The sequence below is a fragment of the Artemia franciscana genome, chromosome 10 (genome assembly GCF_032884065.1).
Source record: "Artemia franciscana chromosome 10, ASM3288406v1, whole genome shotgun sequence".
Classification (NCBI taxonomy): domain Eukaryota; kingdom Metazoa; phylum Arthropoda; class Branchiopoda; order Anostraca; family Artemiidae; genus Artemia; species Artemia franciscana.
In genome coordinates, this window is record NC_088872.1 from 34,197,353 (window position 1) to 34,221,927 (window position 24,575).

The 24,575-nt window shown below is 35.1% G+C and overlaps 1 protein-coding gene across 1 annotated transcript; it reads left to right on the forward strand.

The window, feature by feature from the left end:
* The first annotated feature begins 3,061 nt into the window (after positions 1 to 3,061).
* Positions 3,062 to 10,512, forward strand: LOC136032117 (GMP reductase 2-like). The gene is made up of 4 exons (XM_065712285.1): positions 3,062 to 3,316; positions 8,373 to 8,495; positions 9,730 to 9,932; positions 10,215 to 10,512. The coding sequence occupies exons 1-4, from the start codon at positions 3,077 to 3,079 to the stop codon at positions 10,411 to 10,413; spliced, it is 765 nt and encodes a 254-aa protein (XP_065568357.1). The 5' UTR covers positions 3,062 to 3,076; the 3' UTR covers positions 10,414 to 10,512.
* The last annotated feature ends 14,063 nt before the right edge of the window (positions 10,513 to 24,575 follow it).

The window sequence follows — 24,575 nt, forward strand, 5'->3', positions numbered from 1 at the left end:
GAATAAAAACCTGTCTAAGATACATGACTGACATAACCGGACCGAATCTGTTCTCTTTGGCCGAGTTGGGGGGGGGGTAATTTTGAAAATTGAGGTATTTGTAACTTACGAAAGGGTGACCAGATCTTAATAAAATTTGATATTTAGAAGGATCTTGTGCTTTAAAGCTCTAATTTTAAATTCCGATCAGATCCTGTGACATTGGGGGAGTTGGAGGGGGAACCGGAGTTCTTGGGAAACGTAAAAATTGGGTTTTTTATCTTACGAATAGGTGATCGGATCTTAATGAAATTTAATATTTAGAAGGAATTCATGTCTCAGAGCTCTATTTCAAATCCCGACCAGATCTTTTGACATTGGGGGGAGTTGGAGGGAGAAATCTTGGAAAACAATTGGAGTGGAGGAAAGCTTGGTGGATAGAATAAGAAATGTCCTTGATACGTGATTGACGTAACCGTACTGGATTCGCTCTCTTTCGGGGAGTTGGGGGGAGGGGTTCAGTGATTTGGCGAGTTTGGTGCTTCTGGACGTGCTAGGACGATGAAAATTGGTAGGCGTGTCAGGGAGCTGCACAAATTGACTTGATAAAGTCGTTTTCCCAGATTCGACCATCTGGGGGGCTAAAGGGAGAGGAAAAATTAGAAAAAAAATAGGTATTTATAACTTAGGAGTCACAAGTGCCATATGAGCTCTTATCCACTTTTATCCGTGTATGAGTCGAAACTCCTACCTACCTGCCTAAATTCGAGAATTTTCATCGAAGAGGAAAACTAAATAAACTAATGCCAAGTAATATACACTTTGTTTAACATCATTTTTTTTATGCGAATATTTTCGCTGCCGCTCTATAACGAGGAGACCCTTATCAACAATATCAATGCCTTATTTTCTATTCAGCTTTTATCCAAACCACTTCGTATGGGAAGAGGTGGTCCTTGAAACTTGGAGGGTATCATTCAGTTGAAAACTGAAAGCTTTGGTGCTCTTTTTAAAGGTAGAAGTTGATTGGACGGCAACTATGCCTTTTCCTCTTACCTGACCGCTCTGTAACTCCGCAAGATATCGCCTAGGGTAAAGGCTGTTCGAATATTGTGCACTGTAATATGTAAATTGTCATTTTTTATAGGGCTTACAATGGACAAGAGGCACGTTTGATATTGTAGCCCTATCGACTGGGGGACTGCTTTTCTTTGAAGAGATCCACTTAGAAAAAATACTTTTCTAAATAAATTGTTTAAAATTGATCATTCCTTTCACGTTTGGTTTACTTCAATTTAAAAAAAATCACTGAGGATTTAGTAAATTATGTCGACAGTTGATTTTTAAATATATGCTGGCTGTGTCGATTAAAGACATCAGTCACCCAATTTTATTTGTTACTAAATGATGTGTATAAACCTATAGCTTAAGATGAGAACATAAATTGCAAGATGCTGTCCTTCATAAGTTTCTTGTTTGGTTTGATAGGTGTCACGACCAAATATAGTGTAGCTGTCATTGTAGAAGGGAGAGAGTATACAACCTGAGAAATAGTAACGAGTGGTAGTACATTGTGAATATGACAATCTAAATAATGATATATTTAAAAAATTGTCCTGCAAGGAAAATTTTATGAGGCCATAGCTGTGATTATGGGCTTGTTAAAACAGGCGCGTCTATTTTGGCAGACTGGGATCTAAAATGTTCAAGGGATGACGCGTCAACCAGCCCATTTAGTGCGTAACCGAAGCTTCCCTTTTCAGGAGGGAGAGAGAGGTACTATATTCAAAGAGAAAAAGGAAATTCAGTTTATGTAACCGTGTTAAAGAGTTTTCTTTAATTCCTTTGGATTATTTTTACGACGTATTTTCTTAGACAACCACATTGTCTCTTATTTTGGTAAATAACCCCTTCTTTTTAAACCCCTACCTATAAGCATCTAATAGCTGACGAGTCAGGCCTGATATAATTGTGAGCCACTAAAAGACGCAAAGCCGGATTCGTTCTTTGTGTGCAGTTTTAAGCCAGTAAACGAAACGAACCGTTTTTTAGTCACAGGATTTTTTGGGTAACCTTTGCGCTTTGTATGTTTAGGGTCTCTGGGAAGATAGATAGTTTAAGTAGCTTTTATTTACTTCACTCCACAATGGAATGCAAGTGCTAATGGAACATGATGGATCGCTTGATAAGCGTTTTTCGGCTCCTAAAAATTTTTGCAAGACAAATTTCACACTACGTAAAAGTGATTGTGTTGACCTAGCAAATAGAGCTCCAAAAATTAGCCTATTCGTCAAAGAAATATAAGCTTTGATTATTTTTTTCCTTGCATCATCTTAAAGCTCTTTGTGTCAGCGGTTCCAGCAAAGTAACTGTGAACGCTTCCAAAATACCATTTGCCATTGCAGTCTTTGCAGGAGTTGCTGCTTATCAACTGGATATTGAATCTTGCTCCTCTTTTTAAGAGTTTCTACCTTAATCAGATGCATCGTGTTCGTCTTAATTATGTTAGGTTATTCTTGTTTTTTTTTCTTGATATTTTTTTTCTTTGCATCATCTGAAACGTTTTCAATTTTGGATTCCTTCGAACCCCGTGTTTTAATTAGATTGAAAATCGAAGCTAAGCTTCATAACTCTGATCTTAGTACTTATAGAGGGATATTCTTCGTAACATTTTTCAGGACCAGTTCAGGCATTTCTCTTTTAAGAGCAAGGCCGCTTCAAAGAACATCGCATATAATTCCCCAGCTGTTTGAATGTTTAGCTTGGGAAAATAATAGAGACAAAGACAGTAAAAAAGCTGAAACCAAACAAATTAATATAAACTAATCTGATTGCTCTATTGTTTATTCTTAACTAATGAATATACAAAGTGAAAATATCCACTGCTTTAAAATAGCTTTTCTGAAGTAAAATATAAAATCTAATCCTTGGCCTTTAGTGTTTTCATCTAATCAAGGCTAGCGAAGAGTTATTATCCCTTAGTAAGTTATATTCAAGCTTATAACATTGCTCCCCATTTTCATTGAAAAGTTTTTTTTTACCCCCTTTTTTCTTATTTTGTTCAGTTTATGTTGTAACTGAAATTGTGCATATTTAAATGGTAGAATTTTTTGGCACATTATTCGCAACTCTTGTTGAATTTAGGCGGATTGTTGATCTAGATTGTATAAAAGAATGCAGTTTGCCGATGGAGACTAAACATTTTATATTTGTGACTTTGATGTTTTTTGTTAATGATTGCCTACTGTACTTTATTTGTACAACTTTGCAGGCTGGAAATGTTGTAACTCACGAAATGGTTGAAGAATTGCTTCTCGCTGGTGCAGACATCATCAAGGTACCTTTTGTGTTATTCAGAATCTTTGTATAATGCAAAACCCCTTTTAATTGCTAAGTGTTAACTCACCTGTTAGTTTACTCTGGTGAATTAAGTAAATGCCTTTTCTAATGACAGACTGGGTTGTAGAATCATAATCTGGATTTTAAAATGTGCCATTTTACTTTAACAATGTGGAATGCTATCCTAGTGACAATTGCGATTTTGAGCTTATTATCTGTCAATTAGACAACCTTGTAGGAAAGTAGGGTTGTGATTTTGGAATGTTGATTTTGTCAGTTTCTCTTTATTGGAGTACGGATATATAAATCAGTAATAAAAAAAAAGAATAAACAAAGAACAAAAACAAAACTGGTCTGAACTATAATACTTTATTCGAAAGAAAGGCTACATAAGAACTATTTTAAGTTTAGCCACGAAAGAGCACATGACTCATAGTGATGGTTGAAGAAAGAAGGAAAAAGTCGAAGTAAAGTGAAAGGAATTGAACTTGTAACATACGCATACATACAGGACTTTTGCAAGCTGTTACGGATACTGTATTTCAGAGATTTCGTAAGAGATATTAGGAAGGCAGATAAAACGGTCACCTTGATGCAAAAAAAAGAACAATTCATTAATAGCGGTATCAATAAGAACTTGTAATTCTGGCAGAGGGCGGGCACACTTGCAGTAATTTAGTTTTGAAAGAGTTTGCGCTGTGGGAGATACTTAAATATAAAATATAACAAATAGATTGTACCCTCACTCCTCTTATATGTGCTTGGCAACTCAACATCTTGGATTTTATTCATTTCTATAATTAAGCAGTCATATATTTTTAATTCAAACTCTAACATATTTTAGCCACTAATGGCTAAGATTGGCAGATTTAGTGCCTTTTCTGTAAAGATATGGATAAAGTAAATTATTTTATGAATCTTGCTCATGGCAAAACTTCTGCTTTGCCTTAAAAATTAAAATGAAGTTCGGAAAACCGAACAAGGTTATTTTTGTTATTTACCCCTAAAAATTACTCTCAAGCCCTATGACAAACAATGTTGACTCAAATTTGGTTCACGAGAATTTATAAGAAAACCTAAGCGTTAATGTTTTAATTTGTAATTTTTTTGTTACTCTATTGCCCTAAGAGGCTCATATACATCAACTGTACCGAGGGAGAAAGAAAGTTATATTATTTGGAAGTAGGGAAATGTATTTTAAGTAGTTTAAATAGAAATAGTAGAAACAAAGTAGAAATAGTTTAGATTTTGAGGGAAGGGTTCGGACGCGGGTTCGGGCGTCCCTCTCTCCGCCGCTCATTTGTGCTTGAAACATGATCAAACGCATGGGCCTTCTGTCTCCCTTTTAGCAAGATTTGCAGTAACACCAAGCTCTTAATTACTTTGTTCGAACAGATTTTCTTCTATTAAATTAACGGCCAAAGGAATAACTCTCATTAAAATCGTGTTTCAAAGGTCAATATTGACCTCTGCTCTTTTGAGTTTGTAACGACGCTTTGTTCTGCAGTCACATGCTACTATGAACGATCTTCGGATATTCAGACTGTTGCTTCACGTTAAGACTCAAGTGAGGTACAGTCATAGGTTGCAAAAAGTTTTCGTTTGTAGTACAAAGCGGAATATAAGTTTCTTTTCCAGTTTCTTGCTAGAGAGAGGATAAATACTCTTTAGCCCTTAATAGAACTTGTTGGACATAGAACGACAGATAAATTCTATAGAAAGTTCAAAGTGGCATTTGTCTCTAGGGTCAGGTTATACGAATATATAAAGAATCCCCAAACTGCTTTCGGACCGTCGAATTGATAATATTTGTAATATAATTCGCTTTTAGTGAAGCGCCAATGACGCAGTAGGCTTTAGATTTTTAAAGTTAGGAAAGGAGGCAGTTGCTACATTCTTGTCTGTATTGAAACTAAATTTGTCGTGAACGGTCTTGGGAAGAAATAAGGTTAAACTAAATATTTGATATATAATGATGTCAACTGCCGAAAAACCAATTTGTTCAGAATTTGATTTTGTTGTAATTGCATTTTTTATTTTCAATGTTCTAATAAGTGCGTAAGAAAAAGTTTGTTATAAAAAGCCATTTTCAGTTAAGCGCCAATGATGCATTACGTTTCAGACTTTTACAGTTAGGGAAGGAGGCAGTACCCATACTCTTTTTGAATTGATTTTTCTTCGTTTAACTCTTGCTTCGCATATTTAGTTAGAGATTTGCCGTTTTAAGCTTTATTTACTCATTTGTGCTAGTATATGTTATGTGTTTGTTGGCTGTGTATGTTTGTTTAGTTTCTGTTCGTTTTGGGTTTCATTCATTGGACAATAGTAAAATATTTTTGTTCGTTTTAAGCCTGATTTGCCTATTCAATTTTAGCTGAACTCGTTTTAAGATTTATTGATTCATGCAAGAATAGATAAGAAAACTAGAAACAGTTAAATAAAACCAAAAACAATTCACCCCCCTCTACCTCCCGCACAAAAAAGCAAACCAAATGTATTTAAGCTGCTCCAACCCCACCCAGGTAATAGGAGTCCAGCCTAACGCAGGTTACATATTAATTACTTTTAGTTTTATTGACGAGTAATTCTGATTTTTCCCTTCTCTTCTTCACCTGATTAGTTGCAATTCCGTTTTTCGTATTGTTGACGTTTCTGTTCTTTTCTGGTTTTTATCGACATTCAGTGTGCCTCGTTTGATGAATCTAAGGATATTTGCGGTCTTTTTTTTATTTATCTTTCCTTTTTCTTTTTTGGTGGCCGGCCTTTATCGCCCCCCCTGGAAAATAACCCCCTACGGAAAATTCCCTTCCCCAGAAAAAAACACGAAAAATACCCCACCCCCGGAAAATATCATCCCCCACGCAGCTGGTTTATCTCTAATCCCCATTTCATATCTAATGAGCACGCTCCGAAGTTTCTTCGACCTTGAGTGAGGTGGAGGTGTGGATAAAGGAGGGGCAATCCCTCTTCTGTATGGAACAAATTCAGCTCATTTTGGGGTTTAATGTTATTCTTTACTTTCAGAATAACAGCGTAGGCCAGAAATATCCCAGAAATAATAAGCGAGTAGATATCAATTTCACATTTTTGATGCGTTTTAAAAAGTTTATTTTATATCCCCCCCCCCCAAAAAAAGAAAACTTTGCTAGAAAATACCCTATTGCTGGCCTTTTGTTGGGAAACTTTTCACAGAGGGGATTACCGGCATGATTTTAAAAACAATCAGAAATTAGTCTTTTTCAAATGAAAGTCCAAAAGAAACATTTTTTCACCTGAGATCGTCCGCAAGAAAGTTTCTGGGTGGAAATTTCAGCTAGAACGGAATTGTCTTGAAGAAATTTCTCAGGAGAGGGGGTATTTTTACGTGGAAAGAGCTTTCCACGATGGAATTTTTCCGTGGGGGAAGGAATTCTTCATGGAGGAGAGCCAGATTTCCCGGTATTAGTGAGAACGATTAGAAATTAAATTTTTAAGACAAAGTTTCCTAACTGAAAGTAAGTAGCAACATCAAAACTGAAAATAGACAGAAATTATTACGTATGCCTTAGTATAGTTTAGTATATAGTATACGTATATAGTTTATTATATAGTATATGTATATAGTTTAGTATTGTTTAGTATATAGTATACGCATACTTTAGCATACGTATGCTCTTAATTAATCGTAAGTTTTGACTTTTTGTCCCAATTCTTGAAGAGCGACTCCTGAAACAGAGTGGCCGTTTAATAAGAATAATAAGCTTTTTTTTTAAATTTCCGATCATTAGTTATGAAAGAGTGTTGGTAGGTACAGAGTGGGGGCAGGGGATGGTTCCCCCACTCTGAATTTTCAGAGAGTCTCTTCCTTAAGAGGGTTGAATTTTCGTCATGATCTGATTAACAATAAAAAAAAAATCTATTGCCCATTGTTTACACAAAGCATTTGTTGTTGGGATATAAACAGATATTTTTCGGGGTACGAATTTTCTCGGGGGAATTTTCAGTGGTGGGATGTGGGGGATGCCACCTCGTAAATACTTAGCTCTTTTCGCTTAAGTATGATTTTTTATTCCAATCATTTACGAACAAAAAGTGAAACACAAGGTTCGTTAAATTAGAATAAGGTAGCTTTTTGAACCTTCTAAATAACTTTAGTATGAAGAGCAAGGCATTTTTGAGGGGGTATCCTATTGCCTATTGCTTACACATAGCATTTGTTATTGGGAAGTGAACAGACATTTTCGGGATGCGAATTTTCTCGGGGGAATTTTCGGTGGTGGGATATGGGGGATATCACCTCTTAAATACTTAGCTCTTGTCGCTAAAGTATGATTTTGTATCCCAATCCTTTACGAACAAAAAGTGAAACACAGGGTTCGTTAAATTAGAATAAGATAGCTTTTTGAACATTCTGAATAACGTTTGGGTGCAGAGCTAGGTATTGTGGAGGGAGTATACTCCCCATACAGTAATAGTTTCTGTTCGTTTAAGTTTTAGTGTTTATTCTTACTTTCAGTTGAAAAAGTCTGCTTTTTTTTGTTTAATCACTCAAAAGTACAAACAATTCTTTAAAATGCCGCTGATTTCACGCTTTGGATGCGTCAGCTGCTTGTATATAGGCAGTTAGATTGCCTGTGCATCGTCTTTGTCAACATAGCGTTAATCAGCTATGCAAGGGTGGAATGTGATGTAAATTATCAAAATAAAATAAAAAAAAAATTCCCGAGGTTTTTACCATACCTTATATATGGCAAAATGTAAGCGAATATAAATTTGTTTGCAAGAGCCACGTAACCTGGGAAGCTTCGAAGGGGGGGGGGGGAATTGTTGTTCTCTTAAGGTCTAAGGATTTGAAACGAGGGAAATTCAAAAAATATTCGTTGTTTTGGCGTATCCCAAGTTTTACCACGTCTAATTTTATGCATCTAAGGCTTTTCAAAACAATTTTTTTTTTTTATATGGTCATTGCTGTACCTAGCTATTCCGTTTGAAAATTGTTTTTCGGGTCATAGAACTTAATTAAGAAATACACATTCTGTTTGTTTTTTTTTTAACCCTTATATGTTCTATTGCAGGTTGGTATTGGACCAGGCTCAGTGTGCACGACCAGAAAGAAGGCAGGTGTGGGTTATCCACAACTTAGTGCGGTAATTGAATGCGCAGACGCAGCGCATGGCTTGGGTGGTCACATCATATCGGTAATCATCTCTATTTGTTCTCCAACTTTGTTAAAAGCATTTGATTATGTTTTATTTTCATACTGTATATCTGTTCTTGACCGAATTTATATCGATTGAACTATTTTCAAACTAAAATCTATTGACAGAAGAAAATTAGCCTATATGAAAGGAGCCAATTCAAAAAGGCAGAACTCGCCATTACGCCATCTAATGAGGTTGAACCCAAAATCTGAAGTGGCCATATTTATGTAATATTGCTAAGTTTGTTATTTTTCTTTAAAAATCTGTAATTCAATATATTATTTTATTGGAGTATTGAAACACAGTGATTTTTAGTCTTAAGTATTTCAGGTTTTTCTTGGATAACCATCTTTGAACCCATTTTGTCCCATTTATACCAAACTTTGGTAATATGCTTGGTTCTGAAGGCAAGACTTTATGTAACAAAAAAGTCAGTCAAATATATTTTTAGAGACTTAAGTAAAAAATTACTTAATGTTTTTGGGATGCAACTCAATATTTTGCAGCAGATATTTCATTGCTAAAAAATAAAATATCTTCTTCTAGAAAATGTACCCGTTATTCACAGCTTACACGCGAATTAATGGTGAAGTTAGGTCTTAATACTTATTTTAAAGAATGCGTTCCAAAATTTTCAGGGCTACTGACAGTAAGCTTAAATGTACTTAAGACGGAACAGATTAAGCAGCCTTTTTGAGAATTATGAGAAGATATTGATTTATAAAGGACTTTAATATATATGTTTTAAAATTTTAGAAATGACTCAAGAGCCGAAATGATGAATGAAAAATAGTGCTGTATAATTTGTTGCGTAAAGAACTCAGTAGAAACCGATTTTGATTGAATTCTACGCTTATTATTAGGTTGATAATAGCTTTAGGATGACAATAAGATACTTCGCTAAAGTTGGTGCTTAGGTAACTCGACTGGGGTAAAAGAATGAAGTCATACGATGAAGTCATACGAAAGTGTTTAGAGAAAGAGAGGACTTCCTGGGTTGTAATAAAGAGTTGAACTCAAATTTTGGTACGTTGAAGGGGTTTCAAACAAGATTTTGTCAATAAACCAAACTGCAGAGGTTGGCAAAGTGACAATGAATAACAAGTTTTGCTGGTTTTTAAACAAGGATGACTTTCTTCTTTTAATTTTGTAGTTGATAAATTTTTTCTTTAACTAAGTATTCATACACATTTATTAGTTGTATAGTATAAACTATTTAACTTCTTTTTAGGATGGAGGATGTACCTGCCCTGGAGATGTTGCGAAGGCATTTGGTGGAGGTGCAGATTTTGTTATGCTTGGTGGAATGCTTGCAGGCCATGACCAGTCTGGAGGGGAGACAATTGAAAGGGCAGGCAGAAAGTACAAACTGTTTTATGGAATGTCCTCAGCAACCGCAATGATGAAACATGCGGGTGGTGTTTCAGAATATCGGTAAGTAATTTGAACTTCATCCAGGGAGCTCAGATTTTCCTTATACGTTGACCACCAGTGATTGTATTGATATGATCGCTGTCTTTAAAACAGGAAAAGTTTATCTTTTTAAGTTCATTTTTATTTCTATGTGTCAAAATAATGTGTTTGGGTCCTAAGTTATTTTAACTTTTTTTTTTAATTTTTTCTTTAGTTTAATATCCTATTTGTTTTGTTTATAGTCTGAACGCAGAGATGCCTACCTCGTAATTTACGTCGTGTAATGTCAACTTATTTTTTTAGTGCATCAGAAGGAAAAACTGTCGAGGTGCCTTACAAGGGTGACGTTGAAGGAACAATTCTGGATATTTTGGGAGGAATTCGTTCTGCTTGTACTTATACTGGTGCTAGCAAACTCAAAGAACTATCAAAGAGAACAACATTCATTCGAGTCACCCAACAAACAAATGAGATTTTCACACAATGGAACAAAAGTGATTGAGTAGCTGTTAGACTCTGTTTATAATGAAAAATTTTGCTGGTTTGCCTTTGAAAGTTATGCTATATTAATTGATAATAAATTTTGTTTTCCTTTTCTGTATTTGTAATATTTTTGTTTTATTTTAACCGTATAGTACACTAAGGTTGAAAGTCCTAATTTTTTGGCTTTGCCAATGTTTAGAATGTTTTACTTGCTTGCTTTTATTCCACACTCCTCTCCAACTAAATTAATTCAGGCGTGTCAAGGCATGCCACATTTTTCAGGATATTCATTTTAATTCATAGGATTTTTTGCGTTTATGTCACAATTAAGCTTGTCACAAATTATGTGTATATAATTGTTGCTCTGCTGTTTAGCTAACTGTTCGACACTATTAGAAACTACCAGAAAATCCAGTTCCTGTTACAGTTAATTAAAAATGGAAGACAAAAGTTTTCCTAAGGAAAGTAAAGAGCTAGTTTGAAACTTAAAACAAGCAAAAATTTCAATTCTCTAAAATTTAAATGCTCTGTTGTCTGAATCCTCTAAAAAAAAACTCCAACGTATCTAGCTCATAGGAAAGCGCTGATTTTTAGGAATTCTGTAAATACAGAGAAATACCACGAGCCAGCTCATTTGGAATAGTTTCTCAAAAATGTATTCCGTAAATTACGTAGCAGTAATTAATGTTTGTTTTAAGTTTCAAGTTCATCCTTTGTTTTATTTTGTTTTTCAAATGATTTTCATCATTTTTGTTCGTTTGAAGTTGCAAATTCACCAATTAAGTTTCAAAATCTTAACTTTCCCTTGAATTGTTTTTTTTTTTACACAGAGTTCAGGGGGTATACTATACTTCGTATTTTTGAGGTTAATAAAAATTCGAATACACATTAAATTTCTATACAAAATTCTAACAGGACTTTTTGCTAATTAAATTTGAATAAACGTTTTTCTGCTAACCAAGTTTTTATAAAACATGTTTGATATTTACTATATTATATCGCAATTACTTAAGAATATCTTGAAGGCGTACGGTTAGTATTGATCACAATAGAGATATCTAGATATCTCTGCTGTGATTTTGCCATACACACAGAACTTACTACCCAATTTTACTCGTCGTCTGACGGAAATAATAGTATACTATGGTGATCTATATAGTGACTACCCGCAAATAAGAGGCAAGAAGGCTAATATTTTACCCTTAAATTTGCATATTACTAATAGCCCCAGAAAATCATGGAAATGCTTTTTGAGCTTAAAAATCTAACCTTTTCATTATGAACGAAGTCTGCAATTCCCTTCATTCAAAATTCACTTGATTTGCAGTTTTACAACCCCTGCTTAACTTATGTCTATATTTATCTTGATCAAATTGCAGTCTAATGTGTGCTATTGTAATCTATACAGTGATTACTCGCAATCAAGAGATAAGAAGACACTAAATTTACATATCACTATTAGCACCTCAAAGATTTGGGAATACTTTTTTAGCTTAAAAGGCCAGCCTTTCCATTATGACTAATGTCTATAATTCTCTTCATTGAAAATTCACTTGATTTGAAGTTCTACTTCCCAAAGCCCAACGGTCCACTTTGATTTAAGTGCATATTTCCCTTGGTGAAATTGCACTCTGTAGCGTGCTATAGTGATCCATGAAGCGATATTCATTTTATATTAAATTGAAAACGCGTTTTTCTACAGAAAGTAAGGAGCAATATTAGAACCTAAAATGAACAGAAATTATTCTGTATATGAGGAGGGGTGCCTCCTCTTCAATACCCCTATTCGTGCTGAAATTTTAAAAGCACTTTTCAAAAAGATTCAAGAGTTTTACTAAAGAACTGAGACGAAAGGTCAAATTTTAGCCTAAGGAGTGGGGTAGCTCCCCTCATATACGGAATAATTTCTGTTTGTTTTAATGTTGCTCCTTACTTCAGTAGATTTTTTATTGTTATTGTCCTAGGAGATTTTAGAGCTGGTGTCGCTAACAGCTCTGGTCTGTATGATGCGGCTGTTGGACCTGTGATGGTTGATGCTCTGAATGATAATGATGAGCGGCTGCTAAATTGCTGCATCACCAACGCCCTATCTGTCACAAATACTTGGTTCGTGAGAAGAGACATTGCGAAGCACACATGGTACAGCAGTGACGGCAAGACAAAAAAGATGCTTGACTACATTATTGTACGATGACGCTGGCTTCCGTCTGTCCAGAACTGCCGCTTGTACGGAGGTGCTGAGCTTGGCAATACCGACCATCGTCTTTTTTCTGCAAGAACAAACTCCGGTTGAAGGCCAACAAGAGTAAATCCTCTCCCTCCAAGAAGATAGACACCTTTCGACTGAAGCAAGATCCCTTGGTTCGTGAACTCACATATTTCGGATCAATTATATCCTCAAGTGACACACTTGACGCCGAAATCTCAGCCAAGGCAAGCTATGTGTTCGCACGACTCAAGAGAGCAGTCTTCCACTAACCGCAAATTAGCCGCCATATAAAAGCCCGAATATACAATGCCACGGTCTCAAGCATCATGCTGTACTCATCTGGGGCACGGTCGATAACCCAGACACAGCTAAGAAAGGTTGATGCCTTTCAGACTAGACACCTGCATCGAGTCGAAGGCTCCAAATGATTTGACAAGATCTGTAATACTGGGATCCTTAAGACCTTCAAGCTGGCGAACCTCTACCCACGTAGAAGCCTGCTCTCTAAAGTGGTACGGCCACCTGCTCTGTCTCCCGCAAGGTCTAGTCTTGGACATCAATACCTCAAAAAATGGCTGGAAACGCCCTCGAGGAAGGCCAAGCACTAGATGGGCTGATGTAATAAACCAACGCCTGCTCAGCCGCAACATCAACTCGAACGAGGCCCCATCCTTAGCCCTGGAGAGGGCTACTTGGAGAAGATTGACGGCGCTGTCAACCAGTTCCCTCCAAGCTGGCGACCCTGTTGAGCAAGAGCGTTAAGTCATGTAAGTCAAGTATTGAGAAAAGGCACGCATGTTTGACTTCTACTATCCCTAAATACGAATGGCAATAAGATCAGTCTTTCAGGGAATGTTGAGGGGAGTGTTGAATTAAACCAAAAAACTTTATGTGTAAATTGGTTGTCAAAAGGGTGTAATTCAGGAATGACTAAGAATATTAACTAGGAATTTTCAGGAAATGGTAAAGAAGATGATCAATTGACCAAAAAGGGAGTGTTACACGCTACCACCATTACAACTATTGCTGCTTCTACTGCTACCACAAGTACTGTTACTACTACCACTACTGCCACCAAAACTGGTACTTCTGTAGCGAGTTCTACTACAGCTGAGGATATCGAGTGTATTGAAAAAATATCTGAGTAAACGTTGACTATGCGTTGACTATTGACACTATGCGAATGCAGATTGTCAAAAGGGCATATCTCAAGAATTGATTTGGGTATTAAGTTGAAACTTTTGGAGAATGCTTAAAGGGGAAGATCAATTGACAACAAGCTAATATATGCACGTCACCACTAGCACTAATACCACTGATACTTTTACTAATACTGCTACTAAACTACTTCAACTGCAACAACTTGCAAGGCTTAGAGTATTAAATGTCAAAAACGCAAAGAGTATTTTTTGTCAAAAGCGCACATAAATAACTTTTTTGGAACGGCTTAACGTGTCAAAGTGAAACTTCCAGTGCATCAAGAAAGTGATATTCAAATGACGCAAAAGGCGCAAGTTACTATAATATATTTAACGAGGATATGCACAGGAATAGGCTGAGTCAAATTCTACAAGCCAAAAAAATACTCAAAGGGCTAGTCTGTAATAGCATAGGCTAACTATGCCTAATGAAAACATAAGTCTTTATCTCCTTGGCTCATTTCTTTGTAAATATCCTCCCAGGACTCGCCTATTAAAATTTTGTATTGAAAAGACAGAATGCTCATATTTTTGTCAAATATTAACGAAAAACTTTTATAAACATGTGCAGTTTCTCAGTTACTTGCAATGTATGGTTCTACAATGCTTTCAATTCAAAGTAACGAATGCAATTTACAACGGCTTAGTGGAAATATTTCAACGCAGCCGTTGAACTGTTGTGACGCAGAATCTTGCAGCAAAAATCAAAAGAAATTTGACGGATCACGCAAAAATGGCCGTTGTTGCGTCGAACCGCGTTAGCGGGAACCGAAGCGGTTTAATAAGCAGGGTTGCCAACTGTCGACACCAAAAAAGAGTGCAAGTAAAAAAATTTGTATGCGAGCGGCTGCCGCCACTTGCGCAGCCCCTTTTTATTGTTCTCACCTTTCTTGCGCCATTTACAAATGATTATCAGTTATCTTTCAATCAGTAAAAATATTTCCTTTAAATTTGTCAGATGTATTTAAAATAAAGTAAATAAAGTTAGGAAGACTCCCTACTTAAATAAACCTCTAAATAATGGGCTAGATAATGATTATCATTTTTTTTAGCTTAAAAGGTAGTCCTCTGCTGGAAATTTGCAGTTGTATATTTTGATTGCTTGGATGTTTTTTGAACTATAGTTGACTGCATCAAATCTTCAGTTAAAGTCTTTTTTTCATTTTATCCAAATGTTTTGAAAGGAATATAAGAGGTCCAGGCAGCTAGCTATGAATTATAGCTTACTTCACTGTAGTCAAGTCAAGTGCCATTTTTTTGCTTAATACTTTTTCTATCATCATATCATAAAAGATTGCAAAGAGTAAATAATAGTCAACACAGTTCAAATCAGGTTAGTGGTGTGAAAGAGTGTATTTTACACAGAAAGTTTGCAAATTGGCAGCCCTGATCATAAGCTCTCTTACCCCATGTTCTTTTACTTGTCCAATGGGATTTCCACTTATCAGGGTTTAACCCCTAAAAGATAACAACAAATCCTTATCTCGCCACGTGTCACTTGAAACGGCACGAATAACTACGAGAATAATAACATTTTTCACATGTAAAATAGCCTATATTATTGCTTTAATGCTATGTGAAGTCCTGACAAGGAAGAGGCTGGGGCTTCGGGCCTGTTTCTAATTTTACAGGCAAATACACCCTCAGCAATTATAGCAGAAAACCTGTTAAAAAAAGGTGATTCTTTGTAACTTACATAATAATTATAGCTAACACATTCTACATGCAGTCCTGCTCTACTCTAGCCCCAACCATCTTAATATGGAAATCTATAGCTGAAATTACATATTTTCTATTGATTCTGCCAATCTATACTTGTTAATTGAAGCAAATGTGGCAAAACAAGAACTGGGAAAACAAATAAAAGGCGGCAGAAAACATTGGAGATGTATAATTTGGGGTATATATTTGCAAATTAGGCATGTTAGGGGTAAATTTTTTGTTGTTCATATTTTGACTTACAAATAAAGTGAATATACCACTTGATGCCTTTTTGTATGTTATTTACAAATATAATCATTGCATATATTGCTAGTTCAAATTTAAGCACTTTGACCTTACTTAACCTAACAAATTTTGGCAGTGAAAAACATACATTATTTTGTCAAAAATGACCAAAAACACATACTTTAATTGAAAATTTGGCATCAAAGAAGAAGAAAAACAGCATAATATTGTAAAATTTATTAATCCAACTCAATTGTGGAAAATCAGTGCTCATAGATTATACAACATTTATAAAATGGATTAATAATGAAACAGTAAGTTTGAGACCAATGTTTTAAGCTTTTTTTTTACCCAAAAACTATTTGGGTGTATTTTGGTCATTTTCAAGGGCTCAAAAAGTGCTTAAATTTGAAATTGCAATTGAAGCACTTATAATGTTTGTAAAGAACATAGAAAGGCATCAAGGGGTATGTTCAGGTTATTTGTCACTTTATTTGTAAATCAAAAATATGAACAACAAAAAATTTACCAATTATTAGTATAGCTGCATGATTTTCCCCTGGGTATGTAGGCTAAGTGGGAGGTCACTTATACCTCATCCTGTCCCTACTGTTTTTACTTGGTTGAAAAAAATCCAAAGAAAGTTCCCATTGAAAAGGAAAGAGACCAAAAGTGAGATTGAATTTGTTATAGCTTGGAGGTTTGCCCCTTCAGTCTGTTTAAAGAAAACAGATTCATAATTGAAGCTTTGTTCATTCAATCTTAGGGAGGATCTACATTTGTGACACTTCATTAAATGAGTGTAAAGGGATAGTTTCATTTATTTGTCTTGTTTGTTTTCTACATGATTTTTTTTTATCTTTAAATTGATATGCATTTCTTACAAATTAATTAGCCATACCATAGTTCCATTTGCAAGTTTTGACCTTCTTTGTAACCCTGGTCTCAAAATTGCATATAAATTTATTGAAACTAGGAAACATAGAACTCCTATCTGTTTAAAAGAAAATGGATGGACATAAGTACGTTTTAATACACTAAAGCCCTAGGGCCATGGCAATTAAAACAAAACAATGAAGATTGACTTTAAAATGCTTGCTTGGCTTGAAATGAAAACGGTTTTAATTAAAGCAACAGAAAAACATACAGTAATTTCCTGGAAAAGAAGACCCAAAACCCTAATATTTATCACTTGTGTTGTCAAGCAAGCTGTATGTAAAAAGAAGAAGTATTGGAGCAAATATCCCTCCAATGAAAACTATGAGAGATTTAAACAATCACAAGCTCTGTCTCTCCATGGTGACCCAGTGTATTTTATTTTTTATGCATATTGTATTAATAAATTGAATTGAATAAAGTTAGGTATCTCACGAGAAAGCTTACCACAGAATATGAAGAGGGATTGACATTAGATTCAAAATCTAATCCTAAGAGATTTTGGAAGTATGCTTCAGCTTGGAATCTGGGGAGACACTCAGTTACAGAACTACTTGTGAATGGCAATATAGTTGGTATCCCAAATGATACAGCTGAATTGAGTTGACAATTTAAGTCAGTGTTCACGCCTCCAGACTATGTCCCCTTACCAGAGGCACCAGAATATTCTATTAAGGAACCTATGCAAAAGATAACTGTGGTTGCCTCTGGTGTGGAGAGGCATCTGAAGCTGCTTAATCCTAACAAATCAGTTGGTCCTGATGAAGTTCACCCATGAGTATTGAAAGAAGCTCATGCGGTAATAGCCCATCCCCTTATGAACATGTTTCAGAAGTCTCTTGATACTAACTAGATTCCTCAAGACTGGTGGAATGCTAACATTACACCTGTACACAAAGGGCGTAGCTGCAACAGCGTTTCCAATTATCGACCCACTAGTCTTACATCTGTAGCTGGTAAAATCTTAGAAGGAATTGTGAATACTCACATTGTTGAACACCTGACCACCAATGAGCTGCTCAATGATAGTCAGCATGGCTTTAGACATGGACGCTTGGTTGAAACTAATTTGATTGATGCATATGATTATGTTACTGAGCATCTAGGTCAAGCAATCCCTGTCAACTTGGTTCTATTGGATTTTGCAAAAGCCTTCAATAAAGTATGTCACTGTCAACTAAGGACCAAGTTATTTGCAATTGGAATACATAATGAAATTGTAGAGTGGGTGCTCCAGTTTCTTTCCAGGACAAAGCAAAGGGTGGAAATATTTGGAAAAAATGGACAGGAATTCTTTTTAGAAGAGGTGAAGTATTAAGTGGAGTGCCCCAAGGAACCATCTTGGGACCAACTTTATTCAACATTTATATTAATGATGCACCAACCACAGTCAAAAATAAATACACACACAGACATCTGTAGCCAGAGCACTCCAAACCCTGGGCATTATAAAAAGAACAATCACTAGTAGGTCACTTATGGTGGTGACTAAATTATAAAAGGCATTGGTCAGGCCTAATTTGGAATTTGACATGGGTGTTGCTAGCCCCCTCAACAAAGGTGACCAGCAGAAGTTAGGAACAGTTCAGAGACAGGCTACATAAGCAATTAAGGGATGCAAATACTTAAACTACTCATCCTGTCTCAAGAGGCTGAAACTCCCCACTCTTGTCTACAGACGTAATGGGGTGATATCACTATGACGCATAAGCTCCTGAATTGTAACTCTCCATTAAATATTACTCCATTTAATCCTTATTTCGCTGGACAATGCGATTTAAGGTAATTAGATTCTGTAGTTTCATGAGGTAAATTCTAGTTCAGAGGCTTTTTGTTATTTTAGGAAGCAGTCTAATGAAGTTTGGTGAATAGATCTCTAAGAAATAAGTCATGAACCTTAATGATCTCCTGGGAAAACAATTTTGTTTTACCTACCTCTATTTCTCCATGTTTTGTACATGATTTTTTTTTATCTTTAAATTGATATACATTTCTTACAAATTAATTAGCCATACCATAGTTCCATTTGCAAGTTTTGACCTTCTTTGTAACCCTGGTCTCAAAATTGCAAATAAATTTATTGAAACTAGGAAACATAGAACTCCTCTCTGTTTAAAAGAAAATGGATGGACATAAGTACGTTTTAATACACTAAAGCCCTAGGGCCATGGCAATTAAAACAAAACAACAAAGATTGACTTTAAAATGCTTGACATTACATAAATATAACATTCAGAAAGAAAAACCATTCATAAAATTTCACTTTTGTGCTCAGTTGCCAACCTGAGCAATTACCCTAAATTTTTAAACCTTGCAAAACATTCACCAGCCACCTGTTATGACCTACACTCTGGTCTGTACATCAACAATTCATTGAAAAAAAGGACCACCTTACTGGCATTTCTTCCTTTGTACTTATATTTAATAGGTTTAAAAGAAAGCTTCTATGGCTATGTCAGAAGCCCAGTAAAGGAACAGGTGATCCTTTAGACAAGAAGTGCAATAGCAAGCTAGAGGCCAGTCATCCTATGCTTTTGCATGCCCTTTCTGCTTACTGACCCCAGATTTCTCTAGGTAACCTGTTAAATTTGGGCCAATTCTGGCTGAACTTACAGAGTCACATCACTGACCTTTGTCCCAAACCAAATAAACTGCTAATGCCAGGAATTAAATCTGTGCCCTTTGGATAAAGGATTCTCAACCTAGAGTGCCAGCCACTTAGGAAGGAACACAAATGTCACCAGAGAACAAAAATTATTCGGAAAAAGAAAATATTGAAAAAAAGACAACTCAAGTCATAGTTGCTCCCATTTTTCACTGCTGTCCAAATAAATTTTAAGACAGGTATCAACAAAACTCCATCAGGGATTGTATTTACTTAAGATACAATCAGCAATATGAATGCTTACTTTTGTGATATTCTAGTCTTGAAATAATAAAAAAAAGAGAAATTATATGTTCTATTTGTATTCCACCAGCCCATTTGAGAAAAATCATTTGTGACAACAATATACCCATGGTTGGCTCAGAATCTGTCTAAAATGCTTTAAACAGAAGGAATTTTAAAAACAATTATACTGATCAGCAAGAAGAATATTAACATAACTCTCTAAACTTGGCACTTTTTAAGACAATTTTTAGCAAAGCAAATGCAAAACTTTAGTGGTGTCCTATGTCATCTAAAAAAAAAACATTAAAATGTGTCAGGTGTATTTTGATATAAGATGCCTCAAAGACTTTTAGTTGAATCTATGAAATGAAGGGCCAGGTATTCCTTTACATTTTACACAACATGTAAAAACAAAAACATTTCAAAATTTTTCACAAAAGAAGAAGCTTGATGTAAAAAAATAAATGCAATTTTAACAGAAAGCAATTAACATCAATGAAATCAAATAAAACACAAATTCATGGAGAATCAATAATATCAGCCATATATTTAACCTATAATGATGTGGCATAAAAGATTATTTCTAAAATTAGAAAAACCAGTGTTATGGCTTAAAGTTCTGCTCAATCAACAGGAATTGTCTTTTCAGAACTAAGGCCAGAGAAAAAGAAACTGATAACCAAAAAATAAGAAACCCAAAAATTTCAGGACCCTCAAGAGGGAAAAGAAGTAGAGGTAGGTACTTCAAAATAACTTCCTGGGACATACTTTAGCCTGTAGACACATCCCTGAATGTTTTATTTTCCAAGCCTAACCTCTTTCAAAGATAGCCAAAAGTAGCTAAAGTAAAATTTTATCCCTACTTTACCTCAAAAATCCAGTTTAAATAGCAATCTCAACAAATATAGACTATGTAAAAGGCTATAGGTATTGGCCTAATCATTCTAATTTTTTTCAACTAAAAACTATAGGATGGTTTAGAAACGAGGCCTGTTTGATATAGTAATATTTGACTAACTCACTAATGTGATAGCTGCCTTCCTAAGAACCAACCTTTTTAATAACCAAAAAACTTTTCTTCTGACTCCTTATGAAGCTTAGCCTATGTAAGACGGGCCTAGAACACGAAATACCCTTTAGATCCTAAGGAATATGCATTCGATTAATTACAGGTCACTGAAAAGCTAATAGTATTTCCACTATTTACAGTTTCCTTGTCTTTTCTCTAGACTTAACGAATTCACATGTTTACCCATTTAAAAAAAATGTGTAACATTGACGTCACTTGTGCTAAATAATCTTTTTTTTCGGGGTTAGAAAGTGCAAGCCTACAGACAAGTAGTCCTGAGTTGCGTTCGAATCACATTCCAAGTTGACTGAAACCAGCATTCTGACGTTTTATTTGTGATTCCGAGTTAACTTTTTGCGTTCGATTTGTAAAAGTTGACTGAAAGTTAATGAAAAGTTGACTTTTAACAACTTTTACATTTTGTACGTTCGTCTCAAGTTAACTCGGAAAGAGGGCAAAAATTTCAATTATAGGTAATCATGGAGTATGTGTTCAGATGGATCCAGGATGAAGGCACCACTTTTGTGTACCAGTATGGTGAGTTATTGAGCCAGATTTTTGTTGTTGGGTAGGTTGCACTAAAAAAGACTTAAAAACTATGTTATTACCCTAGTTAAAACTGGCTTTTTTCTTGTGTGGGTGGGTAGGTTTTTTCTTTTACTGGGTGGGGGGATAGGTAGATAATAAAATGGTTAAGAAAAAACTTATAAAGTTATTGCAATATTAGTTAAAGTTACTGCAAAGCTACTTGAGCAATTATTTCAGAGCTGGGTATCCTAATACAATTTGTGTGGCCAGAAGTTTAATTGTTAGATTGCAAATTGTGATTTTCATTTGTCTTCTTTTAGTCATTCCATTCAAGATGCCTTGGATATTTTTTTTTTATTGTGATGGATTGTCTTAATGCTCTGAAAAGGTATAATATTTCAATTGCATAGGATAGGTAAATTCCAGTAGGCTAATCAATTTAAAGTCCTAAATTAGCAAGGGAAGCATTTAGTTCACTAAAAAATCACTTATATACAGTGATTTTTTAAAATCACTGTATAATTGGAGTTCTTTGAACTCCAATTATACAGCCCTGTTTTTGGCCCCCTTTAGCCTGTATCCAGTTCCTGATTGCCATTTAGTCCAAATTGCATTTTTTCTGTTACTCATTTCTTGTCAATATTGCTAAGGGGTCATACTTAAGCACTAGAGAAGTATGCAGCTCTGCTTTACTTTAGCACCAACCCTCCTAATATGGAAATCTAAGGCTGAAATTGCATATTTCCTATTGATTCTGCCAATCTATACCTCAACCATAGTACCTGATAATTGAAGCAACTGTGGCAAAACAAGAACTGGAAAAATAAGTAGGCTAAAAGGTGGCAAAATACATTTAAAATATATAATTTGGGCTATATATTAGCAAATCAGGCAGGTCGGGAGTAAATTTTTTGTTTTTTTCATATTTTGACTTAAAAATAAAGTGAATATACTACTTGATGCCTTTTTATATGTTCTTTACAGATATAATTGATATAATTGCTTATGTATATATATATATAATATAATAATATAAGATATATAATTGATATAATATACAGATATAATTGCTTATGGGTGTGTTCCAGCTGATGGTTTTTCAGTAACTGCAGTTACTACATGGTAACTGCCCATTTTTAACTGCAGTAGAGCCAGTGGGAACGGCACAGTAACCTGACTAGCAGTAGCATCATTTTCAAATTAAATACATGTGTTCAAATTTAAGGGATAGTTTAATGCTGATTAGTATATTTTTTTTTTTAATTCCTGCTGTTTCAGAGCATTTAGAGAGGTTCTAAGCCAACCATGGGCATTTGGCTGTCACAAATGATTTTGCTCAAATGAGTTGGTGAAAAATAAATAGAAAATATAAATTTTCTCTTTTTTTATTATTTCAAGACTAGAATATCACAAAGCTGAGCATTCACATAGCTTAATTGTATTTTAAGCAAATACAATCCCTGATGGAGTTTTGTTGATACCTGTCTTAAATTGATTTGTCTAAATAAAATGGGCCTATAGCATTTATAGGACAGTAGTGGGGCAACTATAGCAATTTTTTTTTCAATTTTTTATTTTTTTTTCAAATAATTATTGTTCTCTGGTTAAATTTGTGTTCCTTGCTAAGTGGTAGGCGCTTTGGGTTGGAACGCTTTGTCCAAGGTGTATAGGTTTAATTCCTGGCATTGCCAGTTTATTTGGTTTTGGATAGGGGTTGGTGATATGACTAACCTAAGCTAGAATTGGCCCAACTTTAAATGAGTACAGATGGAAATCTAGGGACAGTAAGGAGGAAGGGCATGCAAGAGCATAGGCTGGCTGGTCCTTAGCTTCCTATTGCACTACCTGGCTAAAGGACCACCAGGTCTTTTACTGGCCTACTGACTTAGATTTAAAAATTTATGACAGTTGCTCAGGTTGGCAACTGAACACATAAGTATAATTTTGTTATTTGTTTTTCTTTGTGACTATTATGCTTATTTAATGTCAAGTATTATAAAGTTAATCTCCTTTATTTCGTTTTTAATTGCCATGGCCCTAGGGCTTAAATACAATAAAACCTACTTATATCCATTGATTTTCTTTAAATAGATAGGAGTTCTGTGTGTCCTAGCTTCAGTAAATTTAAATGTAATTGTGAGACCAGGGATTACAAAGTAGGTGAAAACTTGCAAATGGACCTCTGGTATCAATAAAAATTTGTAAGAAATGGATATCAATTTAAAGATTAAAAAAAAAAAAAAACTGTTAGAAAACAAAGAAGACTAATGAATAAACAAAAGTATCCCTTTACAACCATTTAATGAATTGTCACAAATATTGGTCACCCTTAAGATTGAAATGAACAAAGCTTCAATTGTGAATCCATTTTCCTTTAAACAGACTGAAGGGGCAAACCTCCAAGCTTTGACAAATTCAATCTCACTTTTGGGCAATCTCACCTTTCCTTTTCAAAGGAAACTTTCTTTGGATGTTTCCAATCCAACTAAAAACAACAGGGACAGCATCAGGTACAAGTGATCTTCTACTTAGCCTACATACCAAAGGGAAAAGCATGCATCTCTATACTATAATTTACCTCCAACCTGCCTAATGTGCAAATATATAGCCAAAATTATGTAGTTCCAATGTATTCTGTCACCTGTTACCTTTCCTGCCATTCTTGCTTTGTTGCAATTGCTTCAATTAACAGGGAGTTAAAGGTTGAGGGATAGATTGGCAGAATCAACAGGTAACATGTAACTTCAGCTATATATTTCTATATTAGGAGGGTTGGGGGTAAAGTAGAGCAGGACTGCATGTAAAATTATGTAAGCTATAATTATTGTGCAATTATAAAAATCGGTTTTCTTAACATATTTTTCTCTAGGCCTACAGGTCCTTTCTTTGGTTTATGCCATATCAAACATTGTATTCCCAGAGAAAAATAAGTAGCAACAAGCTATATATATACAAGCACATATTATTTATCAATGAGGACTCTAGTGCTTATCTGTGACCCCTCAGTAATATTGACAAGAAATGAGCAACAGACAAAATGAAATTTAAATGGCTATCAGAAACTGGATACAGGCTTAAGGGGGGTAAAAAAAAACAGGGCTGTATAACTGAAGTTCAAAAATAGGTGGTGAGTTTTTTGTGGAATAAATACTTCCCTAGCAAATTTCAACTATAGGTCATGAAAGGAGATTAATGTGAAGCTTGATCATTTTTAAACAATAATATGCACATAAAGAAAGAGAGTATAGCCTAGAGGGTTGTATACTCAACCATGCAGCTTGCCAAGACAATTTTAAGCTCCCATTATAAACTATGCACTCATAGCAGCAAATAGCAGCTACATCAGGCTAAAGGACCAATTACTACAACTTATCTTGAGGTTTTTGTGCAAGTCAACATGGGA